Consider the following 27,676-nt stretch of genomic DNA (forward strand, 5'->3'; position numbering starts at 1 on the left):
ACAAAACCACAAAACTACAAGCCAATATTACTGATGAACATAGACGCAAAAATCCTCAACAAAATGCTAGCAAACTGAATTCAACAATACATTAAAAAATCATTCACTGCAATCTTATGGGACTTATTCCTGGGATATAAGATGGTTTAATATTTGCAAACCAGTCAACATGATACATCACATTAACAAGAGAAGAGATAAAAACCATATGATCATTTCAATAGATGCAGAAGAAGCATTTGACAAAGTACAACATCCAATTATGATTAAAAACCTCAACAAAGTAGTTTTGGAGGGAACATATCTCAACATAATAAAGGCCATATATGAAAAACTTAAAGTGAACATCATATTCTAGGGGGGAAAATTCTTCTAAGATTAGAAACAAGACCAGGATGTGTACTTTCACCATTTTTATTCAACACAGTACTATAAATCCTAGCAACAGTAATTGCACAAGAAAAAGAGATAAAAGTCATCTGAACTTATAAGAAAGACAAAAACTTCCATTGTTTGCAGATGACATGATACTATATATAGAAAACGTTAAAGATGCCACCAAAAAAAAAAAGTACTAGAACTGATAAATGAATTCAGTAGATCACAGGATACAAAATCAATAAACAGAAATCCATTGCATTTCTATACAGTAATAATGAAGTAGCAGAAGGAGAAATTAAGAAAACAATACCATTTACAATCACACCAAAAAGAATAAAAATATGTGGGAATAAGCTTAATCACAGAGGTGGAAGACCTGTATTTTAAAAACTATAAAGTGTTGATGAAAGAAATTGAAGATGACACAAAGAAATGGAAAGATATTCCATACTCATAGATCAGAAGAACCAGTATTGTTAAAATATTCATAAAACCCAAAACAGTCTACAGATTTAATGCAACAATATCAAAATATGAACAGTATCTTTCACAGAACTAATAATGAAATTTGTGTGAAACCATGAAGTCCCAAATAGCCAAAGTAATCTTGAAAAAGAAGAACAAAACTAAACGTTCCACAACTCCATATTTCATGATATACTACCAAGCTATAGTCATCAAAACGGTATAGTACTGGCACAAAAATAGACACATAGATCAATGGAACAGAACAGAGAATCCAAAAGTAAAACCATGTTTATATGGCCAATTAATCAATGATAAGGAGGCAAGAATATGCGATGGGCAAAAGGCAGCCTCTTCAACAAATGGTGTTGGGAAAGCTGGACAGCTGCATGCAAAAGAATGAAACTGGAATACTTTCTTATATCTTGCACAAAAGTAAATTCCAAATGGATGGAAGACTTAAATGTGAGACCTAAAACCATTAAAATCCTAGAAGAGACCAGAAGCAGTAATTTCTATGCAAACTGATGTAACCATTCTGGAAAATAGTATGGAGGTTCCTCAAAAACTTAAAAATAGAACTACCTTATGACCCAGCAATTGCACTACCAGGTATTTACCCAAATGCTACAAAAATACGGATTCAAAGGGTACATGCACCCCAATACTTATAGCAGCATTATTAATAATAGCCAAATTATGGAAAGAGCCCAACTGCCATCAACTGATGAATGGATAAAGAAGATATATCTATCTATCTATCATCTATTTCTATACACACATATGTACACACAATGGAATATTAATCACCAAAAATAATGAAATCTTGGGATGATGGGTGGTTCAGTTGGTTAAGCATCTGACTCTTGGTTTCAGGTCATGATCTCAGGGTCATGGGATTGAGCGCTCTGTAGGGCTCCATGCTCAGCACAGAGGCTGCTTTTCCCTCTTCTTCCTCCTCTGCCCCTCCCCCACCCATGTACATGCTTTCTCTCTTTCTAAACCAATAAATAAAATCTTAAAAAAATTAAAAGGAATGAAATCTTGCCATTTAAATGATGTGGATGGATCTAGAGTGTGTTATGCTGAGCAAAGTCAGTCAGTCAGAGAAAGACAAATACCATATGATTTCACTCATATGTGGAATTTAAGAAACAGATGAACATAAGGGAAGGGAAAGAAGGGAGGAGGGCAGGGGATGTGCTAAATGGATGATGGATATTAAGGAGGGCACTTGTGATGAGCACTGGGTGTTATATGTAAGTGATGAATTGATAAATTCTATTCCTGAAACCAATATTACCGTGTGTTAACTAAATAGAATTTAAATAAAAACTTTAAAAAATTTTGAACTCACTATTCTAGATGCCATTAAGAACAGTTATGATTCATGAGAAAAGGTCGAAATATCAACATTAACAGGAATTTGGAAGAAGCTGATTCCAACCCTCATGGATGACTTTGAGAGCTCAAGACTTCAGTACAGGAAGTAACTGCCGATGTGGTGGAAATAGTAAGAGCACTAGAATTAGAAGTGGAGTCTGGGGATGTGACTTACTTGCAGCACTCTCATGATAAAACTTTCAATGAATAGTTGATTCATATAGATGAGCAAAGAAAGTGGTTTCTTGAGATGGACTCTACTTTTGGTGAAAATGCTGTGAAGATTGTTGAAATGTCAAGGTTTTTAGAACATTTTTATCAACTTATCTGATAAAGCAGTGTCAGGGGTTGAGAAGATTGACTCCAATTTTAAGAAGTTCTACTGTCTGTAAAATGCTATCAAATAGCACTACACATGCTACAGATAAATCATTCATGGATGAGTCAACTGATGCAGCAAAATTCATTGTCTTATTTTGAGAAATTGTCACAACCACCCTAACTTCAGCAATCACCACCCTGATCAGTCATCAGCCATCAATCCCAAGGTGAGATTCTCCACAAGCAAATATATTACAACTCTTTGAAAGCTTAGAAGATGATGAGCATTTTTTTGTAATAAGTTATTTTTAATTAAATTATGCATATTACTCTTTAAACATAATGCTATTGCACACTTCATATACTACAGTATCATGTAAACATAACTTTCATATGCACAGGGGAGCTAAAAAATCATTTGACTTGCTTTATTTTGGTCTTCTGGAGCCAAACCTGCACTATCTTTGAGGTATGCTATGAAAAACCCACAGTTAACCTGTTACTTAATGGTGAAAGACCTATTGCTTTCATCCCAAGAACAGAAACAAAAGAAGGCTGTCTAATTTGGCCCCTTCTTTTCAATGTTGTAATAGAGTTTCTAGAGAGGGCAATTGCAGAAGAAAATGAAATAAAAAGCTTCCAGGTTGGAAAACAAGAAATTAAAACTATCTTTGCAGATGTCATGATCTTGTTTTTTTTTTTTTTAAGATTTTATTTATTTATTCATGAGAGACACAGAGAGAGAGGGAGGCAGAGACACAGGCAGAAGGAGAAGCAGGCTCCATGCAGGGAGCTGACGTGGGACTCGATCCCGGAACCCCAGGATCATGCCCTGGACTGAAGGCAGGCGCTCAACCACTGAGCCACCCAGGGATCCCTGTCATGATCTTGTATATAGAAAATTCTAAGGAATCCAGTAATAAATTAGTACAACTTTATAAATGACTTAATAAGATTGCATGATACAAGATCGATTTATAAAATCTAAGTATATTTTTGTACACCAGCAAGGAACAATCCAATAAGTGAAATTAAAAAAAAATCAACTTACAATAGTATTGAAAAGAATAAAGTACTTAGAAATAAATTTGACAGAAGAAATCCGAAACTTTTACATTGAAAACTGCAAAAGATTGTTGAAAGGAAACAAAGAATTTAAATAAATGGAAAAAAGCTCATGTCCATGGATCAGATTTAAAATTGTTAAGATGAAAATACTCCCCAAAGTGATCTAAAGGGTTAAGACAATTCTTGTCAGCATCCTAGCTGACTTTTTAAGAAATTGACAAGCCAACTCTAAAATTCATGTGGAATTGCAAAGGACCCAGAATAGTCAAAATAATCTTAAAATAGACCAAAACGGAAGGAGAACTCACACTTCTTGATTTTGAAATTTCTTACAAAAATGATAATCAAGACCATGTGGTACCAACAGAAGAATAAGCATATAGATCAGCGGAATGTAATTTTAAGTCTAAAGTTGGGCAAATAATATGAACACATATTTCTTCAAATAATATGTATATATGGCCAATATACACAAGTAACTATGCTCAACATCATTTCTTAGTAGGGAGATGCAAATCAAAACCACAATGAAATACCACTTTTTATACACACTAGGATGGGTACAATCATAAGTATAGACAACAAAAATGTTGGTAATGATATGAAGAAATTGGAACTCTTCTATATGGTTGATGAGAATTTATAATGGGATATCACCTTTGAACAGCAATTTGACAGTTAAAATACAACCCAAGGATTCTATAGTTATGTACCCAGAGAATTGAAAATTATTAAAATAAAGTTCCATAATTGTTCTTAGCAGCATTATTCATGATAAGAGAATACTGGAAGCGACCCAAATGCACATCAGCGGAAAAATCAAAGAATAAATAGTGGTATATATATATATATATATATATATATATATATAGAGAGAGAGAGAGAGAGAGAGAGAGAGAGAGATCTTTTTCAGGCTACAGAAAGGAAATTATAGATATATGGTTCAGTATTGATGAAACTTAAAATCATTACGAAGTGAAAAAACCAAGTACATGAGACCACATAATATACAATTACAACTGCATGAGGTCCCAACTATTCCCAGAATAGGCAAAACCATACAGACAGATAATAGATTAATCCTTGCCTAGGCATGGGGAGGTTGGGTAGTAGGGGTGCTGATAGATATAGAGTTTCTCCTTGTGGTGATGAAAATGTTTGAGAACTGATAGTGGTGCCAATTGCACACATCTATGAAAATACTAAAAACTATTGAACTGTAATTGATGAATTGTATTATAGCTGAATTATATCTTAACAAATTGCTAAAAACAAACAGAAAAAAGTAAATGATGTACAGTTGACCTTTGAACAACATTGAACTGCATGGATTTTTTTCCCCAATAAATACACTGCAGTACTATAAATGTATTTCACTTCTTCATGATTTCCTTAATAACATTATCTCTTCTTCATGGTCTCCTTAATAACATTTTTTTCTCTTTCCTATCATAAGAGTATGTTATAAAATATGTATAACACACAAAGTATGTGTTAACTGACTGTTTATGTAATTGGTAAGGCTTTTGATCAACAGTGAGCTATTAGTAGTTAAGTTCTGGAGGAGACAAAGTTATATGTGGATTTTCAATTGCATAGAGGGTTGGCACCCTTAACCCCTATGTTGTTCAAGGTTCAACTGTGCTGATATATGCTACAAAATGGACGAAGTGGAAATATAGTATTTGAAGGAAGGCAGATAGAAAAGGCCACATATTGTATGATTTCATTTATAAGAAATATCCAGAATAGGCAAATCTATGAAAACAAAAAGGAGATTAGTGGTTTCTAGGGTTTGATAAGAAGGGGGAATGGCAAATGACTTCTAATAGATACACTTTTTTTGTGTGTCATAAAATGTTCTGTAAATAAATTGTAGTGATGGTGTGCAACTTTGTGAATATACTAAAAACTACTAAAGTGTACATTTTTAAATTGTACATTTTATGGCATATTAATTGTATCATAAAGAGAAAAGCAGGAAAGAAAGAAAAAGGAACAATAAAAATATAAGATAAATAAGATAACTGAAAATAAACATAAAAAATGAAGACCTAAATATAACAATCTCAATAGTCACATTAAATTCTAATCAACTAAAAAAAATTCTAATCAACTAAACACTAATCAAAAGACAGAGGTCATCAAATTGGGTAAAAGTTTTAAAAAGAGAGACTAAATTTTTTGCTGCTTACATAGGATATACTTTAATTACAAAAACACATATATTAAAAATTAAGAATTGAAATATATATGAAAAGATATGCATTACACATTATAGTGGATGTATATTTCAAATAACATATACTTAAAAATATGATTATTAGAGAAAATAGATAACATAGCTATAGATGAACTAAGATACCAGGATGATATAATGATTAAAAAATATATATGCACCTAATAACACAGCCCCAAAATACATGAAGTAATATCCAACAGAATTGAAAGGAAAAATAGATAAATTAAGATGTATAGTTGAAATTTTCAATACTAAACTTAGAAATTAATAGAATGAATGCACAGAATAGTAAGAATATATTAGACCCAAATAGCACTGTGAACCAATTAAACATATTAAGATTTATACAATATTTTACACAATAGAAGGATTCAAATTCTATTCAGGATACCATAGACTATTAACAAGGGATGCAGTAATATATCCAGGGACATAAAACAAGACTCAAAAAGTTTCATGATCCAAAGAAATTGAAATCATATAGTCTGTTCTCCTACCACTGTGGAATTATGTTGTAAATCAATAAAAAATACCTAAAAATAACCAATATATTTTTCAATGCAATGTAAATATTATCCAAAAGAGATCTTTGACTTACATTTAAAATTCTCAATAAAGATAAGAGATTGAGAAAATAGTGTGTGACTGCAGAGAAGAAAGTTTTCAAAGGAGAAATTAATATCAGAAGACAGGTAGAAAATTTCCATGTATTTGGAAATTAAACGTCACATCTCTAAATGACCCATAGATCAAAGAAGCCATAACAAAGAAAAGTAGAAAATATTTGGAATTGGATAAAAATGAAAAAAAGAATGATCAGAATTCATTTGATGCAGTTACAGCTACTCAATTCACTTAAATACAACATGGGATCCTAGATAAGGTATGGAAAACAAATAATGGACATTAGTGGATAATTTTGTAAAATTTGAATAAAATATGTACTTTATACTGTACCGCATGTTGATTTCTTGTTTTTGATCATTGTACTATGGGTATACAAATGTTAACATTCAGCAAAGTAGCATGAAAGATATAAAGGGAGTCTAAAATTAGCTCAAAATTTAAAAGATTGGCAATATCAAGTGGTAATGAGGTTGAGGATGAAGTAGAAGTCACACATTTGCTGGTGGGAATACAGAATACTACTACCACTTTAAAAAGTGGTTTGGTAGTTTTTATATAAAGATAAAAACCTACATCTTTGTTTTGACCCAGCAATTCCATTCCTGAAGCATTTATCCAAGAGAAATAAAAACATATGACCTAAAATAGATTTTGCACAAGACTAATCATACCAATTTTATTTCTAATAATCCCAAACTGAAAAGAATACAAACATCCATCCAGAGGTAATTCAATAAACAAGTGCTAGTATATTCATGTAATGATAGTTACTTAGAAATAAAAAGTAAGTGTAACAAAATGGATATAACTCAAAATCATATCGAAGAAAAGATGAAAGAGATATGAGAATGCAATGTATATTTGCTTTTATTTGAATGTCTGAAATATGTAAAACTAAATGTTAGTGATAAAGAACAGAACGGGTGTATTGCCTGGAAAGTGAATGAAGGCAATTACTGAGTGTAGAATTATTTTAAATCCTGATTTTTTTTCTGGTGGTTTCATGGAAATTATCATTTTTCCTACTCATCAACTTCTATATATAATAACCTATACATTTTATCATATGGACATTATATTCAATAACAAAAGGAGAAAATAAATCTGTACCAAATATATTACACAATTATTTACACTCATTGGATAAGCAAACTATGCAGAGATACAATCTTTAAAAAAAGAGAAGCCTATATTTGAGCCCATATTCATATGAGCTTCCTTCTGATGAGCAATTGTGATACTGTTTTGAGTAAAAAGAGTCCAAAGAGTGGCACTTATGCTGGGAATTTGAGACAGAAATCATATTTCGGAACTGAAAGATGACTTGAACTTGGGTGTTATGCCCACCCAAGAGAGGAAGGGCCCACAGGTGTTTCATTAAAATTTACATAAAATTTCATATGTCTTTGGCCTGAGATGTAAAACCTGGGTGAGTCTTCTGGGTGGCTGGCATATAACGACAAAAGTCTGGAAGGCTAAGCTGAGATTTTAGAGATTGCACAAACATAGTGGACTGCTCTTGATAAATATTCAAGGCCCTTAGTTGAGATCGAAGTAAAGCCATACCCTAGGAGTAAGGAATATTCTCTAGGTAGAGTAAAGTAAAACAGCGTTTTTCCCAGACTAAGTCTGATACAGTATCCAGGTGATGTGCTGATAATTTAATTTTAGAATAAAATTCGAAAAAAAATAGTTACAAAGAAAAGTGACACAAGTAAGGGTCTTTGTAATGTAATATCCACAATACTGGGCGTACAACAAAAAATAAAGAATCTTGAAGCAGCGTCCACTAATGCTGCTAAGTCAGGTCAAATGCAACAAACCCTGCAAGTGGGGTTTTCCAGGGAATGCCAAAGAGGTTAAAAAATGACCTGGGTGTCAATTTATCAAAACAAACCAATGACAGTAGTGAAGCATTGTAGTTGCATGAGGTGGTAATAAGTGGGGTTAAAAAACATGCTGAGCAAAAAACTTACAAGGCAAATCAATAGAATGAGATGTTCACAGGGGTATTTTCAAAGCTACAAAACATTCCTGGGAATCTAGAAGGCCATGAGCATGCGTATGTATGTGTATGTGGTTGGGCGCTGTGTGTAGTTTGGAGAAAAATCTAGGGAGGACCTAAGTGCTCATCTAAGGATCACTTTGAAGCCCTGTGCAAGCAGAAATTGAAGGCTAAGGGAGAGTTGCAAACTGCCAGACTTAGCATTAAAGGCATGTTCCAGAATAGAGAACCCATAAATGGGCCCTCAACTCTATGGTCAACTAATATTTGACAATGTAGGAAAGACTATTCACTGGAAAAAGGACAGTCTCTTCAATAAATGGTGCTGGGAAAATTGGACAGCCACATGCAGAAGAATGAAACTAGACCATTCTCTTAGACCACACACAATGATAAACTCAAAATGGAGGAAAGATCTAAATGTGAGACAAGATTCCATCAAAATCATAGAGGAGAACACAGGCAACACCCTTTTTGAACTTGGCCACAGCAACTTCTTGCAAGATACATCTATGAAAGCAAGGGAAATAAAAGCAAAAATGAATTATTGGGACTTCATCAAGATCAAAATCTTCTGCACAGCAAAAGAAACAGTCCACAAAACTAAAAGACAACCTACAGAATGGGAGAAGATATTTGCAAATGACCTATCAGATAAAGGGCTAGTATCCAAGATCTATAAAGAACTTATTAAACTCAACACCCAAGCAACAAACAATCCAATCATAAAATGGGCAAAAGACATGAACAGAAATTTCACAGAGGAAGACATAGACATGGCCAACATGCACATGAGAAAATGCTGCACATCAGTGGCCATCAGGGAAATACAAATAAAAACCACAATAAGATACCACCTCACACCAGTGAGAATGGGGAAAATTAACAAGACAGGAAACAACAAATGTTGGAGAGGATGTGGAGAAAGGGGAAACCTCCTGCACTGTTGGTGGGAATGTGAACTGGTGCAGCCACTCTGGAAAACTGTGTGGAGGTTCCTCAAAGAGTTAAAAATAGAGCTAACCTATGACCCAGCAATTGCATTGCTGGGAATTTACCCCAAAGATACAGATGCAGTGAAACACCAGGACACCTGCACCCCAATATTTATAGCAGCAATGTCCACAATAGCCAAACTGTGGAAGGAGCCTCGATGTCCATCAACAGACGAATGGATAAAGAAGATGTGGTCTATATATACAATGGAATATTACTCAGCCATTAGAAAGGATGAATACTCACCATTTGCTCAACATGGATGGAACTGGAGGGTATTATGCTGAGTGAAGTAAGTCAATCGGAGAAGGACAATCAGTATATGGTTTCACTCATACGGGGAATATAAGAAGTAGTTAAAGGATTTATAGGGGAAAGGAGGGAAAATGAGTGGGAAAAGTTAGAGAGGGTGACATAGCATGAGAAACACCTAACTCTGGGTAGTGAACAAGGGGTAGTGGAAGGGGAGGCAGGCAGGGGGATGGGGTGACTGAGTGATGAGCACTGAGGAGGGCACCTGATAGGATGAGCACTGGGTGTTATATGTTGGCAAATAGAACTTCAATAAAAAATATATATTATATATACCTAATATAATATATTATATTTAATATCAATATATTATATATGACACATGATATATTTAATATATATGATATATTATATAGTATATTATATATTTATAATATTAAATATTTACATATTTTATATTACATATATAATATATATATAAAGACATGTTCCATATGCACACATACCTTCAATAAAGTTTGAGAGATGGTGGTCCTGTTATTTAAGGAAATCCTCAAATTATAAGCTAATCACTTAGCTAACTTAGTAGAAACTTTAGTGACCACACTCAACAAAGAATACAAACTTTATAGAGTTAGTTTAGGATAGTAACAAAAGGAAAAATCAGCAGCAATTACTAACAGCAAGAAGATAAAACTCTTAGGAGGGGGAAGAAACAGATTTTTGAAGGTGTTATATTATTTAAAACATTTAGGGACGCCTGATTGGGTCAGTGGTTGAGCGTCTGCGTTCTGCTCAGGGCATGATCCCGGGTCAAGCATCGGGCTCCCTGCAAGGAGCCTGCTTCTCCCTCTGCCTATGTCTCTGCCTCTCTCTCTGTGTCTCTCATGAATAAATAAATAAAATCTTTTAAAAAAGTATTAAGAAAAGCAAAACGTATAGATTGTAACAAAAAACTTGTGATGCATGCACAAAAACAATATGGACCATACAAGGAAAAAAAAGAATCAAAAGAAATTATTTCTGGGGAAACTACAGACCGTTAACTTATTAGATGAAGACTTTATTTTAACTATGTTCAAAGAAATAAAGGATGCTTTGTCTAAAGAACTAAAGAAAGGTATGAGTATAATGTCTCATCAAATAGACAATATCAATAAAGACACAGAAATCATAAAATAGTATTAAATAGAAATTATGGATTTGAAACTATAATAACCAAAATGAAACATTAACTAGAGATGCTCAGCAACAAATCTGAACTGGCAGAAGAAAGAATCAGTAAACAGGAACACAGGTCAATTGAGATAAGGCATTCTGAAGAACAGAAAGCATAAAGAATGAAGGAAGGGAAGAGAGCCTCATAAACCTGTGAGACACCATCAACATATGAAAAATGGGAGTCCCCAAAACATAAATGAGACAGAAAGCAGAAAGACTATTTGAAGAAATAATGGCAAAATAATCCTCAAATTTGAAGAAAAACATTCACCTACACATCCAAGATGTTCCATGAATTTCAAGCATACTAAATTAAAGAGAGTCATACCAAGAAACATAATGAAATTGTCAAAATCCAAAGACAAAGAGAGAATCTTGACAGCTACAAAAGAGAAGCAACTTATCAAATATGAGGGATCTTCAATAAGTCTAATTTCCCACCAAAAACTACAGAGTCCAGATGGTTGGATGACATATTCAAAATCATGAAATAAAAATATTGCCAACCAATAATACTATGTCCAGAAAAGTTATTCTTTAAAAATGATAGAGAAATTTGATGTTTTCAGCTAAGTAATTTGTTGCTAGCAAGCATTTCCTTTAGGAAATGGCAATAGCCTTTAGGATAAAATGGAAAACAGCAAATGTTGGTTCTCTGGGAAGATCTCCAACACTGAAAAACTTTAACTAGATTTACCAGAATAAAAAGTAAAGATAAAAATTATCAGAAATATGAATAAAAGAAGGATATGATAGGAGTGAAATGGATTATAAAGAAATACTAAAATTAATTGTATGCCAACCAATTAGAAAATCTATAGGAATGGACAAATTCCTATGAACATGTCAACTATCAAGAGAAAGAAAGAAGAAAGAAAGAAAGAAAGAAAGAAAGAAAGAAAGAAAGAAAGGAAGAAAGAAAGAAAGAAAGAAAAGAAAGAGAAAGAAAAGAAGAAGGGAAGAAAGGAAAGAAGAAGGGAAGAAAGGAAGAAAGAAAATCTGACCTGTAATAAGAGGTTCAATTTGTCATTAAAGAAAAAACATTCTGACTAGATAGTATTATGCTAAGTGAAGTTAAGTCAGTCAGAGAAAGACAAATACCATATGATTTCATTCATATGTGGAATTTAAGAAACAAAACAAACATGGGGGGAAAAAGAGAGGAAAACCAAGAAACAGACTCTTAACTATAGAGAACAAACCAATGGTTATTGGAAGGGAGGTGGGAGAGGGGAAGGGTGAAATAAGTAATGGGGATTAAGGAGCATACTTACTGTGATGAGCACTTCATATATGGAAGTGTTGAATCACTACATTGTATACCTGAAACTAATATTCCAATGTATGTTAACTAACTGGAATTTAAATAAAAACTTAAAAAATACCTTCTGTCTAAGTATTCCCAGGCTCAGATGGCTTCATTGGTTAATTTTATCAAATGTCTAAAGAAGAATTAGTACCATTCAAACACTCTTCCAAAAAAATAGAAAAGGAAAGATAATATCCAATCTAATTTTATGAAGCCAAGATTACCCTGGGACCAAAAACAGAAAAATATATCATACAAAAAGAAAACCACAAAGGCATACTTTTTACTAATATAGGCACAAAATTCCTCAACAACATATTAGTCAACCAAGTCCAACCACATAGAAATGATTATATTTCATGACTGAATAGGATTTACCCAAGGAATGCAAGGTTGTGTCAGTATATGAAAATCGATTAATACAACATGCCATATTAATAAGACAAAGGACAAAATCCAATGAATTTTTATGATAAAATAGTGAACATACAATAAAAGAAGAACTCCTTAACTTTAGACAGAACATCTACAAAACACCTACAGCTAATATCATACTTCATTCTCAAAGGCTGCAAACTTTTCTCATAAGATTGGAACAACATAAGTATGCTTTTATTACTTCTGTTTATTAATATTATACCTGAAGTTTTAAGTAAAGCATTTAGGCAAGAAAAAGAAATGAAAGTCATCCAGATTTAAAAGAAGTAATACCACCTGTATTTGACAGTTATATGATATTGTACTAGGAAATGAGATTGGCAAGTCTTCAGGATACATAATCAATATAAAATAATAAATTGAAATAGTATATAATAGGCATGGACAATCTGTGAATAAAACAATTCTAATTTCATTAATATTTAAAAATAATATAATATTTAGGAATAAATTTAACAAAAGAAGTATAAGACTGGTACACTGAAAACTGGAAAAAAAAATCCTTACAGAAAATAAAGAATATATGAAATTCTAAATACATGGAAAGATATCTGGCTTTAATGGATTGAAAGACTTAATATTGTTAAGATGAAAATACTCTACAAAATGATCTACAGATTCAATACAATTCTTATAAAAATCCTAGATGCCTTATTTTTTTAAAAAATTGACAGACTGCTTATAAAATTTATATGAAAATGCAAAGGACCCAGAATAGCCGAAACAATCTTGTAAAAGAAGAATAAAACAGACATCCAGATTCAGGAGGCACAGAGAACTTGCATCAAAATCAACAAAGCAGGCCCACACCAAGGCATATTGTAATTATATCTGCAAAACAAAATGATACAGAAAAATCTTAAGAGCTGCAAGACAAAAGAATTCCTTAACTTACAAGGAGAAACTCATAAGTCTAGTTGGAGATTTCTTTACAGAAACTTGGCAAGCCAGAAGGGTGTGGAATGATATATTATTCAAAGTGCTGAATGGGAAGAATCAGCAGCCAAGAATCTTCTATCCAGCAAGGCTATCATTCAGAATCGAAGGAGAGAGAGAGTTTCTCAGACAAACAAAAATTAAAGGAGTTCATGACCATTAAGCCAGTCCTGCAAGAAATATTAAAGGAGACGCTTTGAGTGGAAAGGAGAGACAAAAAGTGATAAAGACAAGAAAGGATCAGAAAAAAATCTCCAGAAACAATGACAAAACAAGTAATAAAATGGCAATAAATATATACCTATCAATAATTATCTGAATGTAAATAGACTGAACATTCCAATCAAAAGACACAAGATGTTAGAATGGACAAAAAACCCAAAACCCATATATGTGCTGCCTACAAGAGACTCATTTTAGACATAAAGGCACTTGCAAATTGAAAGTGAGGGGATGGAATAATATTTATCATGCAAGTAGATGTCAAAAGAAAGTCAGAGCAATACTTATATCAGGCAAAGTAGACTTATTTGTTCTTGTATTATTTTTATCCTGCCAATCTTTCTGAAATACTTCCAAAAACTTGAAAAAGAAGGATCACTCCCAAACTTTTGAGGCTAGCATTACCCTGATACTAAAGCCATAAGGACACTACAGGAAAAGAAAACTACAGATCCATAGCTTTGATGAATATATATGCAAAAATCCTCAACAAAATCCTAGCAAACTAAATTCAACAGCACAATAAAAGGAGCATACACCATGATCATGTGGGATTTATCCTTGGTATTAAAAATAATTTAGCATATGCAAATTAATGTATTACACATTAGTAGAATGAAAGGTAAAAATCATATGATTATCTCAATAGAGATAAAAGAAAAATGCAGAAAAAGTATTTTACAAAATTCAACTTTCTCTCATAATAAAAACTCTCAACAAATTGTGTATAGAAGGAATGTATCTCAACATAATAAAGACCGTATATAACAAGCCTATAGCTAACATACTCAACGGTGAAATGTTGAAAGCTTTTCCTCTAAGATCAGAATCAAGACAAAGATGCATACTCTTACTACTCTTATTCACTATAGCACTGAAAGTCCTAGCCAGAGCAATTAGGCAAAAAAATAAATAAAAAGAATCCAAATCCGAAAGGAAAAAGTAAAATTGTCTCTGTTTACAGCTAACATGATTGTATATATAGAAAATACCAAAGACTGGGACGCCTGGGTGGCTCAGTGGTTGAACCTCTGCCTTCAGCTCAGGGCATGATTCCAGGGTCCTGAGATTGAGTCCTGTATCAGGCTCCTCTTAGGGAGCCTGCGTCTCCCTCCACCTATGTCTCTGCCACTCTCTGTGTGTCTCTCATGAATAAATAAATAAAATCTTAAAAAAAAAGAAAATTCCAAAGACATTCCCAAAAAACTATTAGAACTAATAAACTAATACATTTTCAGGTTACAAAAAAATCAACATACAGAAATCAGTTGCATTTTTATACACTAACAACTATTTGAAGAAAAAATAAAGAAAAATATCCCATTTATAGTCTTATCAAAACAATAAAATACTTAGGAATATGTTTAATTTGTTTTTTGTTTTGTTTTGTCTTAAGATTTTATTTATTCATGAGAGACACAGAGAGCGAGAGAGGCAGAGACACAGGCAGAGGGAGGAGCAGGCTCCATGCAGGGAGCCAGATGTGAAACTTGATCCTGGGATTCCAGGATCACACCCTAGACTGAAGGCAGGCGCTCAACCACTGAGCCACCCAGGCATTCCACGTTTAAGCAATTTCATAAAAAGATCTGTGCACTGAATGCTGTAAGACTCTGGTGAAAGAAATTGAAGAAGACATAAATAAGTGGAAATATATGTGTGCTCATGGATTGGAAGAATTCATATTGTTAAAATGTTCATACTACCCAAAGCCATCTATAAATTCTATGAAACTCTTTTTCAAAATCTGAATGGCACTTATCACGAAAATAGAGAAGACAATGCCAAAATTTGTATGGAGCCAGAAAAGACACCAAACAGCCAAAGTAATTTGAGAAATAACAACAAAGCTGGAGGCATTATACTTCTTGATTTTAAACCATACTACAAAGCTATTATAGTCAAAGCATTATGGTACTGGTGTAAAAACAGACACATGGACCAATGGAACATAATCAAAAGCTCAGAAATAAACCCATGCATATATCTTCAACAAATATTTGACAAGGGAGCCAAGAATACTCAATGGGGGAAAGGATAGTCTGTTCAAGAAATAATACTGGGAAAACTGCATATTCACATGCAGAAGAATGAAATTGTACCCTAATCTTAACACCATTCACAAAAATTAACTTGAAATGGATTAAAGACTTAAATGTAAGTCCTAAAAGTACACGAGTCCTAGAAAAACAACATAAGGAAAAAGTCCCTTGACTTCAGTGTTGGCAAAGATTTTTCTGGATGTGATACCAAAAGTACAAACAACAAATGCAATAATAAATGGGACTACATCAAACTAAAAAGCTTTTTCATAGCAAAGAAAACAATCAAAAGATGAAAAGGCAACCAAAGGAGTGGGAGGAAATATTTGTAAGCCATGTATCTGATAAGGGGTTAAAATCTAAAATATGTAAGGAATTCATATAATTCAATAACAGGAAAACAACCCAATTAAAAAATGGGTAAAGGAAGATGTTACCATGCTGAAAACTTAAAAAAGAGTATGCAGAATTTCTTTCTTATTTCTTAGAACTGCATGTGAATCTACAATTATTTCAAAATAAAAAACAACTTATTTAAAAAGTTTTTTAAATGGACAAAAAACCCGAATAGACATTTTTCCGAAGAAGACCTATAAATGGTCAACAGGTACACAAAACAGTGGTCAACATAATTAATCATCAGGGAAATGCAAATCAAAACCACAATGAAATATTACCTCATACCTATTGGAATGGCTAAAATAAAAAAAAATACAGGAGACAACATGTGTTTTCAAAGAAGTGGAGAAAAAGGAACCTTGGTGCACTGTCGGTAGGCATGTAAATTGCTAAAGCCACTATAGGAAACAGTATGTATGGAGCTTGATGTGGGGGGCTCAATCCCAGGACCCTGGAACCATAACCTGAGCCGAAGGCAGATGCTTAACCAACTGAGCCACTCAGGTGACCCCGAGGATAATCTTTTTAATAAGTGGTGTTGAATCAATTAGGTAGTCAATGGGGAAAAAAAAATCCAACCACTGCAAGAATTAAAGTAAGATGTCTATTAGACTTAAATGTGAAAGCTAAGATCATGAAACTATTAAGAAAAAACAAAGCAACACCAAAACCAGAGGGATTTATCCTCTTGAACTTTGGATAGAAAAAATTTTCTTACACTGGATGTAAAAATCTCTATTAAAGTAAACACTGACAGAGTGAACTTCATTAAAATAGTAGAAAACTAGGCACAGACTAAGAGAAAATATTCTGAATATATTTATTCAGAAAAATACTCAATCTAGAATGTAAAAAAGACCTCGAGAAATCAATTAGTGAAAGATAGCTAAATTGAAAATAGGCGAATGTTTCAAAAAGATGCATCACAAAGGATATGAAAGAAAACATCAAAATTCATCAAACAGAAGAAAAAATCTTCAACATTGTAAGTCATGAGAGATATAAAAATCATTACTAAAACGAGACCATTACTACATACTTACCAGAACATAATTTAATTATTAGGACCAGAGTTTAGCAAACTGGGACTCAACGGGCCCAATTTGGCCTACAGACTGTATTTGTATTGACTAAGAATTATTTTACATTTTAAAAGGTTGTTAAAAACATATGCAACAGAGACCATAAATGGCCCACAAATTCTAAAATATTTCCTACCTGGCCCTAATAGAAAATGTGTGTGTTGGCCCACAATTAAGACCAAAAATATGAATTTTTGGCAAAAACTTTATTTTTTCTTATACTTCTTACATTATATTTCTTTCACCTCTTGTTTTGTGGATGGTTTTGTAAATGGACACGAGTGGTTTGGAAAAACCTTTGACAATATACACTGAATAAGTCTAAAATGATCCTCAGATTTCTCTTTTGGTTAAAATAGCAACAGAATTGAATGTTTTTATTCACTAAAAAGCATGGACACTCCAGTTCTTTGCAACTTTATTTATAATATCCAAACACTGGAAACAAACCAAATATTCACCAATATTAACAAGATAAATTCATTTTTAAATGTTTATATAATGGAACACTATGTGACAATGAAAAAGAACTATTGATAAAGAATACATAAAAGAGTATATATTATGTGCTTCCATTTATATGATGTTCCAAATAGGCAAAACTAATCTGTGGTTTTAGAAGTCAGAATATTGGTTACCCAAAGGAGATTACAGAAAGGAGGCAACAGATCATCCTCTGGATATTTGGAATGTTCTCTATCTTTTCCTGTGTGTTCATTGCAGTGGTGAATACATCTGTAGAAATTCATCAAACTATACACAAGATTTGTGTACTTTACTGTATATGTCACACTTAATTTTTTTTAAGTTTTAGTTTATAGATACCATGAATTTTATTCATAGACCTAGGTCAGAACCACTGACTTAAAGTGAAAATTGTTTCAGAGGTTGCAAAATGAGATAGAGGAGATATTTGGAAGGCATTGAATTTGTGAACCATGGCTACTAATGAGTCATGAGAGTGGACAAAATTCCTTAAGGCAGTACCTTACTGCATATCAAAATAACTAAATCACTAATACAGTAGAGAATTTCGCATAGCAATAGAAAATTGCCCTGGCCAAAGGAGAAGGGTGAACCAACATGAGAAAACCAAGGTGGTTAAAATGTCAAAGCACACAATAAAGAAAGCACGGAGAAAATGATATAAAAATAAAGCCAGGTTTGAAGGAATTCTCTGAGTAATTGAACAAGGAGATTTGGAGAAGAACTATTATTCTTATCATGGGTGTACCTGCCTTACTTAGGGAAGTGAAGATGTGATTTGGGTATGGTGAGAATCATTCCTTTCACAGAGGTAGGAGAGAAGGAGATGTGAATGCATAAATGGTTAACAATTAAGGCTTAACAAGCAGAGAGAATGAGGTAATTGGATGATGGGCATTAAGGAGGGCACTTGATATAATAAGCACTGGGTATTATATGCAGCTGAGAAATCAGTAAATTCTACCCTGAAACTAATAATACACTATATGTTAACTAACTTGAATTTAAATTAAAAAAAGACATAAATCAAGAAATCAAATGAGTAAATGGAGTGACTGGAATGTGAAAAATATTAAGGAATGTTGAGGATAGGTTGTGTTGATCTGCCATGGGGAGAGAGAGAAGAATTCTAAAATGATTCTCAGTTTCCTTTTTGGGTAAATGGGAGATGTTGTTGCTGTTCACTTGAGAAACAAAAATGGGTGAAGAAAAACTTGAGATGGGGGAAGGTTTTGAGTGCAATTTGGCAGGATGGCGTTTGAGATACATGTCCAACATTCATCTCTATACTCCTATACATCTGAAACTAGAGATCTGGATATAATCTGGATAGAAATAGAAATGCTTACTTGAGAGTCAACAGTAGATCAATTTTAATTTTTTCTGTGGATGAAGTAAACCGAGAAAACTGTATAAGCAACTGGAAAGAATAGAATCTTGGGGAAGAGTGAGAGTAAAGCAGAAAATGAAGAGAATAAATAACAGCAGACAGAAAGGTAAGAGTGAAGAAAACCAAAGAAAAATGATGTCATAGCTTGCCAAGGAAGAGAGAATTATGAGGAAAGCATTGTCAACAGCTTCAAAATGCCACAGAAGAAGCTAAAATTGGAAACACAGCTCTTAGAAAGTGTGGCCCATGGATAACTGGGTGTCTCTAAGACTTTTTCAATGATATGGTGACATCAAAACTACTTCCATAATAATATTTACTGTGTTATTTGCTGTTTTTTCTGTGTTTACACTTTTGGTGATGGTACCAAATAATAGTGGGTAAAACTACTGGTGCCTTAACATGAGCAAGACTCATGACACCAAATTGTACAGGTAATCATTGTTTTGCTCACCACCACACACTTTCAAGGAAAAAAGACAAGTTTTATTTAAGAATGCCCTTAGTGAAGCAGTGAAAAATATTAATTTTACTAAATTTTTACTTTCATTAATCCATGTGATGAAATGAAAGTATACATAGAGTACTTCTGCTGCATACTGATATAAGATGGTTACTTTGAGGAAAAATACTTATGCAGTCATTAGAGTTGGAGGATGCACTAGACCCTTTTCCTGTGATACAATATTTTTCCTTGAAAGAATGACTGCCAGACACACTAGCATTATTCATACTTGGATATTTGGCAGATATTTTCCTTTTTAAAAAAGATTTTATTTATTTATTCATGGGAGACCGAGAGAGAGAGAGAGAGAGAGACAGAACAGACACAGGCAGAGGGAGAAGCAGGCTCCCTGCATGGAGCCAGATGTGGGACTCAATCCTGGACTCCTGGACTCCCTGAGCCAAAGGCAGACGCTCAACCGCTGAGCCACTCAGGCATCCCTGGCAGATAGTTTCTTAAAAATGGATGTGTTGAACTCGTCATGTCAGGGAAAAAGACAGATGGTATTTACCGCTAATGATAAAATTTGAGCTCTCAAGTGAATATTGGAAATTTGGAAAACTTGGACACATCCTTGGGAGTTTGACACTTCTCCAATATTTAGAGACTTTTCTGGTAAGATTGGTAGGGATTACTAATGCATGCGATTTTTTGATATTGTATTAATATTTGAGAAATCTGCATAACTCAGGGAACCAATATTTTCTAACTGATCTATGCTTGATGTTACAAGATAAATCTTGGGTAAAATATCAAAGCGCAAGACAAATTAGTGGCTTTTAATGTAACAGTATATGAAACAAATCAGTGATATGGTTTCTAAGCACATATTGCAACTAAATTTAAGAAACTAAAGAACATACTGGGTTTCAGTGAGTATCAAAGGAAATGTCCAATGTTATCTGAAAACATTATTAAAATACTTTCTTGTATTGAAGCTACCTATCTATATGAGGATATGTATTTTCTTCACATAATTCAACCAAAGCAACTCACTGAGACAGATTAGATGCAGAAGCAGAGAATCTTGCTGTCTTCTATGAAGTCAGACGATAAAGAGATTTTTAAAGTCTAAGACAATGTCACTCTTCACTAACTTCATTTTTTTTTTTTTGGAAAATGCAGCTATTTTTCAAAGAGCCATGTTATTTATATTACCATATAATAGGTTTCTTGGTTTTTAAATAAATTCATACATAAAAAAGTCTCAATTTTAATTTCTAGGACAATAAATATTGAGAGATATATATATAGTTTAAATAAACTATAAACTATAGATATAGATATAATAAACTATATCTAGTTTATAGTTATATATATCTCTATATATAAATTATAGCCTTCAACAGTTTAAATGTGTAAAGATATCTTGAGATCAAAAAGTTTGAGAACTGATGAATTAGATAATTAAGAAGTCACTAATGAATTTGCAGAGAACAGCTTCAGTAAAGAGAGCTACAAAATTAATTCTTTTTAAAAAATATTTTATTTATTTATTCATGAGAGACACAGAGAGAGAGAGGCAGAGACTCAGGCAGAGGGAGAAGCAGGCTCCATGCTGGGAGCCTGACGTGGGACTTGATCCCAGATCTCCAGGATCACATCCTGGGCCAAAGGCGGTGCTAAACCGCTAAGCCACCCAGGCTGCCCTACAAAATTAATTCTTGTGAGATGAAATATAAATGGCAATAAGGAAGACATGAAAGTGACCATATGATAAACTTGGCTGTAAAGTTTAAGTTACAGACTGGCCATAATTTAAATTAGTAAATAGATTAAAGAAAGTATTTTTTTTTTTTTAGACCTCAGTTACCGTCTTTCTAGATTATTTCATAATTTTAAAGAGACCCCTATCAAAATACAAACAGGATTTTGAAATGGGAATAGGAAATTTAATGTAAAAGTTCATAAGCAAAATTAAACATTCCAGAATACCTAGGCAAGCTCTAAAAGATAAGAGTTATGAGTGAAGATGAACCATATGGGTTGACAGTATTTATTATGGAATCTTCATAATTAAAACAGTGGGGAATTGGCACATGAATGGACAAACTATTGGAATACAACATAAACTTTAAAAATAAGCCCAGGTATGGAAGATAGTTTAATATACTATACAGGTGGCATTGTAAGTTACAGACTACATAAACCTTTTAAATAAACAGCATGAAGCAACTGAATGATTATTCAGAAAAAGATAAAATCGAATGCATATCTCACGTACAAAATAAATTCCACATACAAAAAATAAACTCCAAATGTATTGGAGACCTAATGTAAACAATGAGCAAGATATGTGTGATTTACTATCTAACCTGAGTGTGGGGCAAGAATTTATACAATCACGCAACATAGAAATGAAATCTGAGTGATAAAATGAACTGCAAAAAGGAACAATTCTGCATGCCAGATGCATCATAAGTGATAGCAAATAGTAAACACAGTAAAAAATATTTTCACTTATAACATGTAAAATGTTTATTATATGTGATGTATCAAGAGATATTGAAATTGAGAAAGAAAACGATTAAAAAACAAAAATTAGCAAAAGGTACACTTTGCATATAACTAATTTAGCAATGGCATTTTAAACATAAGAAAACAAGCTCAATTTCTTTCATGATAAAGTAGATGCAAAATGAAACTAAGTTGATATTTTGCACCTATTGGATTGGCAAAATTTTAAAAGTTTGAAAATACACTTTTTATCAAGGCTTTGGGGAAACGGGGTCTCTTACATTGCTAGTAGGAATGAAAAATGGCTCAACTCCTTACTAATTGTTATGTATACATTTACCTCTTGGTAAATTAGGAATTTTTGTTAGGAATTTTTGTTGAAACTAAATTTCCAAAAGTATGAAACATATACAGAGTGAGAAGTATGCAGAGTGATATGCAAATGATTATTTTTGGTGGAATTCTCAGTAATTACAAGATATGAGAAACAACTTCAAATGCTCATACCACACAGGAGATTGGTTAAATAAATTATGATGTACCTATCCAGTACAATACTAGCAGGTGTGAAAAATAGAAGAAATTTGGCTTTTAAATGCAATGTTCTGGCCATATACATGATATTTCAGTTTACATCTACCATCTTGCTATGAGTTGATATAGAGTGGTTCCAGGACATACTATCAAGTGAAAAATGTCAATGTGTTAACATGTATGTAGTATTTTATCTTTTATCTAAGAAAAGATAAACAATATATGTGTGGGGTTTTTTTTTTTTTGCAAAAATAATCTCCAGCAATATACTTCAGAAATTAGTGAGTGGGTTAACCAATAGATAGAAGAAAGCCTGACATATCTCTGATATTTGTGTAGTTTTGACTTTTGGAACATGATATATATTTGTTTTTATTTTAATTCTAGTTAGTTAACACACAGTGTTATATTAGTTTCAGGCATACAATATAATGATTCCACAGTTCCATATGTCACCTTGTGCTTATCACAAATACACTCCTTAATTTCCAACACCTATTCAACCCATTGTCCCTTGGCCCTCCCCTCTAGTAACCCTCAGATTGTTCTATATACTTAAAAGTCTGTTTCTTGCTTTAACTCTCTCTTTCATTTTCTACCTTTGCTTGTTTGTTTCTACCTTTGTTTGTTTTGTTTCTTAAATTCCACATATGAGTGAAATCATATGGTATGGAACATGATATTAAGGTTTTACACATTAAAAATAAAGTCAACAATGTGGGGTACATCAATATTGAGTGTATACAGAAACCAAAAAATCCCTAACTATGAACAATTGGTAACAGAACCAACAGAAGAAAAAAATTCAAATGAATCCTAGCATTTTGAACACAATGCTTTGGTTACATACACTTGGTGGGAAACATTCTAAAGACAAAAAAAAATTGTAATAACAATTTTAAAATAGCATTTTACTTATTGTACTGATATGAGGCTAGATATTCTGAAATGAATTTGTTGTATTGTAGGATTTTTAAAAATATAAATAAGAAATTAAATAAATAAATGAAAAAATAAATAGATGCATTTGGAGACCAAATTGCTTATTGTGAGAAAAATGAGGAATAACAAGGAATTAGGAAAGTGTCAGAAGAATCTTGCATTACTGGATTGGGATTAAAGGCATAGACATATAGGAGCAAAAATGTCTGAGTAGCAATGAGCATACTTAGATTCCATATCTGGTTTTATAAAATAATAGACCACTAAAAAGAACAAAGTTTCCTTTTATTGACTACTGATTTCAGAATTGGGGCATGGAAAATAAAAGGTGAATCTGGCATAATTCATGCCAGAAAGTAAGTGCTCAAAAACTGATGGTACATATTAAGAGGAGTTCTCATGAAATAATCTAGGACAATTGAGCATAAAAAATAATTAAGTACAGTAATGACTTAAGTAATATTGATTACAGCAAAAGTTTTTACCAATATGAATAAATAAATGACAAAGGGTGGGAGGGGAAAATTCTTCCTTACAGTATAATGTTAACTAATAAAGGAAGAATGATAAAGTAAGAAAAATTATAATTTTATAATCACATAATAATAAATGATTTAAATAATAAATGAAGAATTATCAATGGATTTGAAATCTATTGGATCAAAGCTTGTTGGAAAGTAATTTCTTAATTTCCAAATATATGGAGATTTTCTAGTTATCTTTTGATAAACATTTCTGTCTCATTTGAATTTCAGCCAAAGAATATGCACTTTACGATTCCAATACTTTGAAATTTAGAGAATTGATTTATATGGTCAATTTTGATAAATATTATTTTATATAATCAATGTTTATTCATATTTAATGATACATTTACCATTTTCTTTTCTTTTTCAGTGATTCATTTAAAAAATAAACTTTGCATATAGTTGACACAATGTTACATTTGTTTTAGATGTACAACACAGTAATTCCACATGTGTCGTTTTTCACTGTTCCTGTTTCTTGCATCTCCAATCTTCTATCTGTGGCCATTTTCTTTTGTTTTAAGAACATCCTTTAGGATTTTCTTAAGTAGGAGTCTATTTTTATTGTGTTCTCTTGGCTTTTTTTGGCCCAATAAAGTCCTCATTTCACTTCAATTCCTGAGGTATAATTTTGCTGACTATATGGCTTTAATTTAGCATTCACTTTTTATCAGCACATTGACACTGTCACTTCAACACCTCGCTTTCATTGTTGCTGTTGAGAAGCCATTCATCTATCTTATCATTATTCTATTGAAGTTCATCTCTATCTCTTTAAAATTGATTTTTTTCTTTTTTTAATGAAATGTTATGAGGGGTCCAAATGTTGATTTCTTATTCATTCTGCTTGAGGTCTGTTGAGCTCTTTCAATATGAGAATCAGCGTCTTTCATCAAATCCAAAGGCCATTATTTCTTCAAATATTGCTTTTCTGACATTCTTCACTCACCTTGTAAAAATTCTCTCACTTTATTTTGTTCTTAAGATTTATTTATTTATTTGAGAGACAGAAAGCATGAGTGCATGGGGGAAGGGGCAAAGGGAGAAGAGAAACTTAAACAGACTTTGTGCTGAGCATAGAGCCTGATGTGAGGCTTGTCTCATAACCTGAGATCATGACCTGAGCTGAAACAAAGAGTTGGATGCTTACCACTGCACCACCCAGGCTATATGTCTCATCTTACTCTTTCTTCTCTCTTTTGTATCCTTCCAATTCTCCTTGCTTCATTCATCATTGTTTCTTCTAATCAATCTCCAGTAATGCTCTTTTTAGTTATGTCTAAACTGGCTTTGAGTTCTTGGGTTTTGTGTTATGCCTAAGCTCCAAATTTTCCAGCTGCTTCTCAAATCTTAAATGTCCCTGTTAATAGTTTGTAGTTTCCTGCTGAAATGTTTAAATTCAGGGATCCCTGGGTGGCGCAGTGGTTTAGCGCCTGCCTTTGGCCCAGGGTGTGATCCTGGAGACCCGGGATCGAGTCCCACGTCGGGTCATGGTGCATGGAGCCTGCTTCTCCCTCTGCCTGTGTCCCTGCCCCTCTCTCTCTCTTTGACTATAAAAAATAAATAAAAATTAAAAAAATAAAAATTAAAAAAAATTGAAATATTTAAATTCAGCTTATAATTTTCACATGCATAATACAAATAATTCTTTAAAGTCTATGTCTGGTAATTCCACTATCTTGAGTGTCAGTGAGTTCATTTGTATTATCTTCTGTTATGTTATACCTGATTCATGTTGTTTTGTCTCTTAATGTGTCTATCATTGTATTCTAGCTACTGCAATTAAAAATTATTAAAGGAAATAATTTGAAGTGTACAATGAATCTTTTGCTTATGTTAGAGAAATTAGAAACTTGAAAAATATGAAATCACCTTAACCCAATTTTCAAGCTTCAGATTTTTATTGGTTACACACATAACTTAATCGTGACCTGAATTTCATTGAAGAGTGGTCCATCCTTATTTCTAGTGTACATTCCAACTGGTTAAGTTTTGTGACTTGAATATTAGTATTGTTAAGGCATTTGTGAATATCTCCATCACAAGCAATAAGATGACCATTTCTCTCCCTTCAATCTCCCCCAAATCTTTTAAAAAATGGATTTTTTTTCTCTTATTGTATAAGCAGAACCTAAGGAGATATTTAAAACCGGAGGCAAAAAAGTGTATTTGAGGTCAATTAATAGCACAAATTTAGTCATGTTTACTTCATGAAGAGTCACATGACACTATATACTTTTCCATTCAAGAAGATATGAAATTAGAATAAAATATTAAGATTAATATTCTGTGATAGATTTATATTTTTTAATTCTATATTTAAAAAATTTAGACTACCATATATCTTTATCTTCAAATCGTTTTAAATATCTCAAAGATTTTGTATCTGTGTTGCAGAATTCATTGGCATATTGATGCTTAAAATAATTTAGCAGCATAAATAGAAACCTTACATACACATATTAACATACATTTCTTTCATTATTGTTAACCTAAATATCAGATAAATAGGTTAAGAATAATTCTTAAATAGAATCCCGATTAAACGCAAATGTTACCAGTCGACGTCTGTACGTTGTTCACAGTACATAATCCGAAAGTATTGAGCATAGCCGCTGCAATTCTAATGGCCAAGAACGTTATTTACCTATCGAAATTGCCCAAACAATAGCAATCTTCATGATGGCCTTAGTCCGCGAATTGAAACGGCTATGCTCAATAGGATTACGTATTGCTACATACCGATCCAGCGAGATAGCGCAGAGGTGCATGATGGACGCTGTAGAAAATAAAACATCCAAAGAAATCCAGACGGGGCACAAATATCTAGGTAGTGGCCAGACATAATCTGAAAGAGAAAAGAGAGAAGACAAGAACATAGTATCCAAATTATACCACCTAGTTTACATTTTAGCCTACTTATTATTTTCCTCTCATAATCTAAGCTTTTTAAAGAAAGTGAAATTTGAGAAACATTATTTTCCAAGTAATGATGATGACGATGATGATAATGCCTTCAGTGTTACATACACTATTTCTTATTGACATAAAATTTACATAACATAAAATTAATCATTTAAAAGTGTATAGTCCTGTGGCATTTAGTACATTCACAATACTATACGACCATCACTTCTTTCTAGTTACAAAACATTTCATCATTCCAAAAGGAGACCACTATTCATTAAGCAGTCACTCCCCATTCTCCCCTCCTCCAGCTCCTGAAAAATTCTAATCTGTTTTTGTCTCTATGGATTTAACTAATCAGGATATTTTATATAAATGGAATCATGCAATAAGTGCCTGGCTTCTTTCACTAACATATTATCTTTGAGGTTCATCCATTTTGTACCATGTATCAGTACTTTATTCCTTTTTGGCTAAAGCTCTTATTAATTGAGGGTTTTTTTTTTTTTTTTTTTGATGCTCTTGTAAATAGAATCATT

General features: G+C 32.8%; 1 protein-coding gene across 1 annotated transcript in view; it reads right to left on the reverse strand.

The window, feature by feature from the left end:
- The window catches only part of HTR2C (5-hydroxytryptamine receptor 2C), a 298,109-nt gene that overhangs the window by 47,237 nt on the left and 223,196 nt on the right, over positions 1 to 27,676 (reverse strand). The window contains exon 5 of the mRNA XM_077887342.1: positions 26,878 to 27,078. Within this exon, the coding sequence (XP_077743468.1) occupies positions 26,878 to 27,078 (201 nt within the window). The remainder of the gene's footprint in view (positions 1 to 26,877; positions 27,079 to 27,676) is intronic.

Source organism: Canis aureus, chromosome X, assembly GCF_053574225.1.
Source record: "Canis aureus isolate CA01 chromosome X, VMU_Caureus_v.1.0, whole genome shotgun sequence".
Classification (NCBI taxonomy): Eukaryota; Metazoa; Chordata; class Mammalia; order Carnivora; family Canidae; genus Canis; species Canis aureus.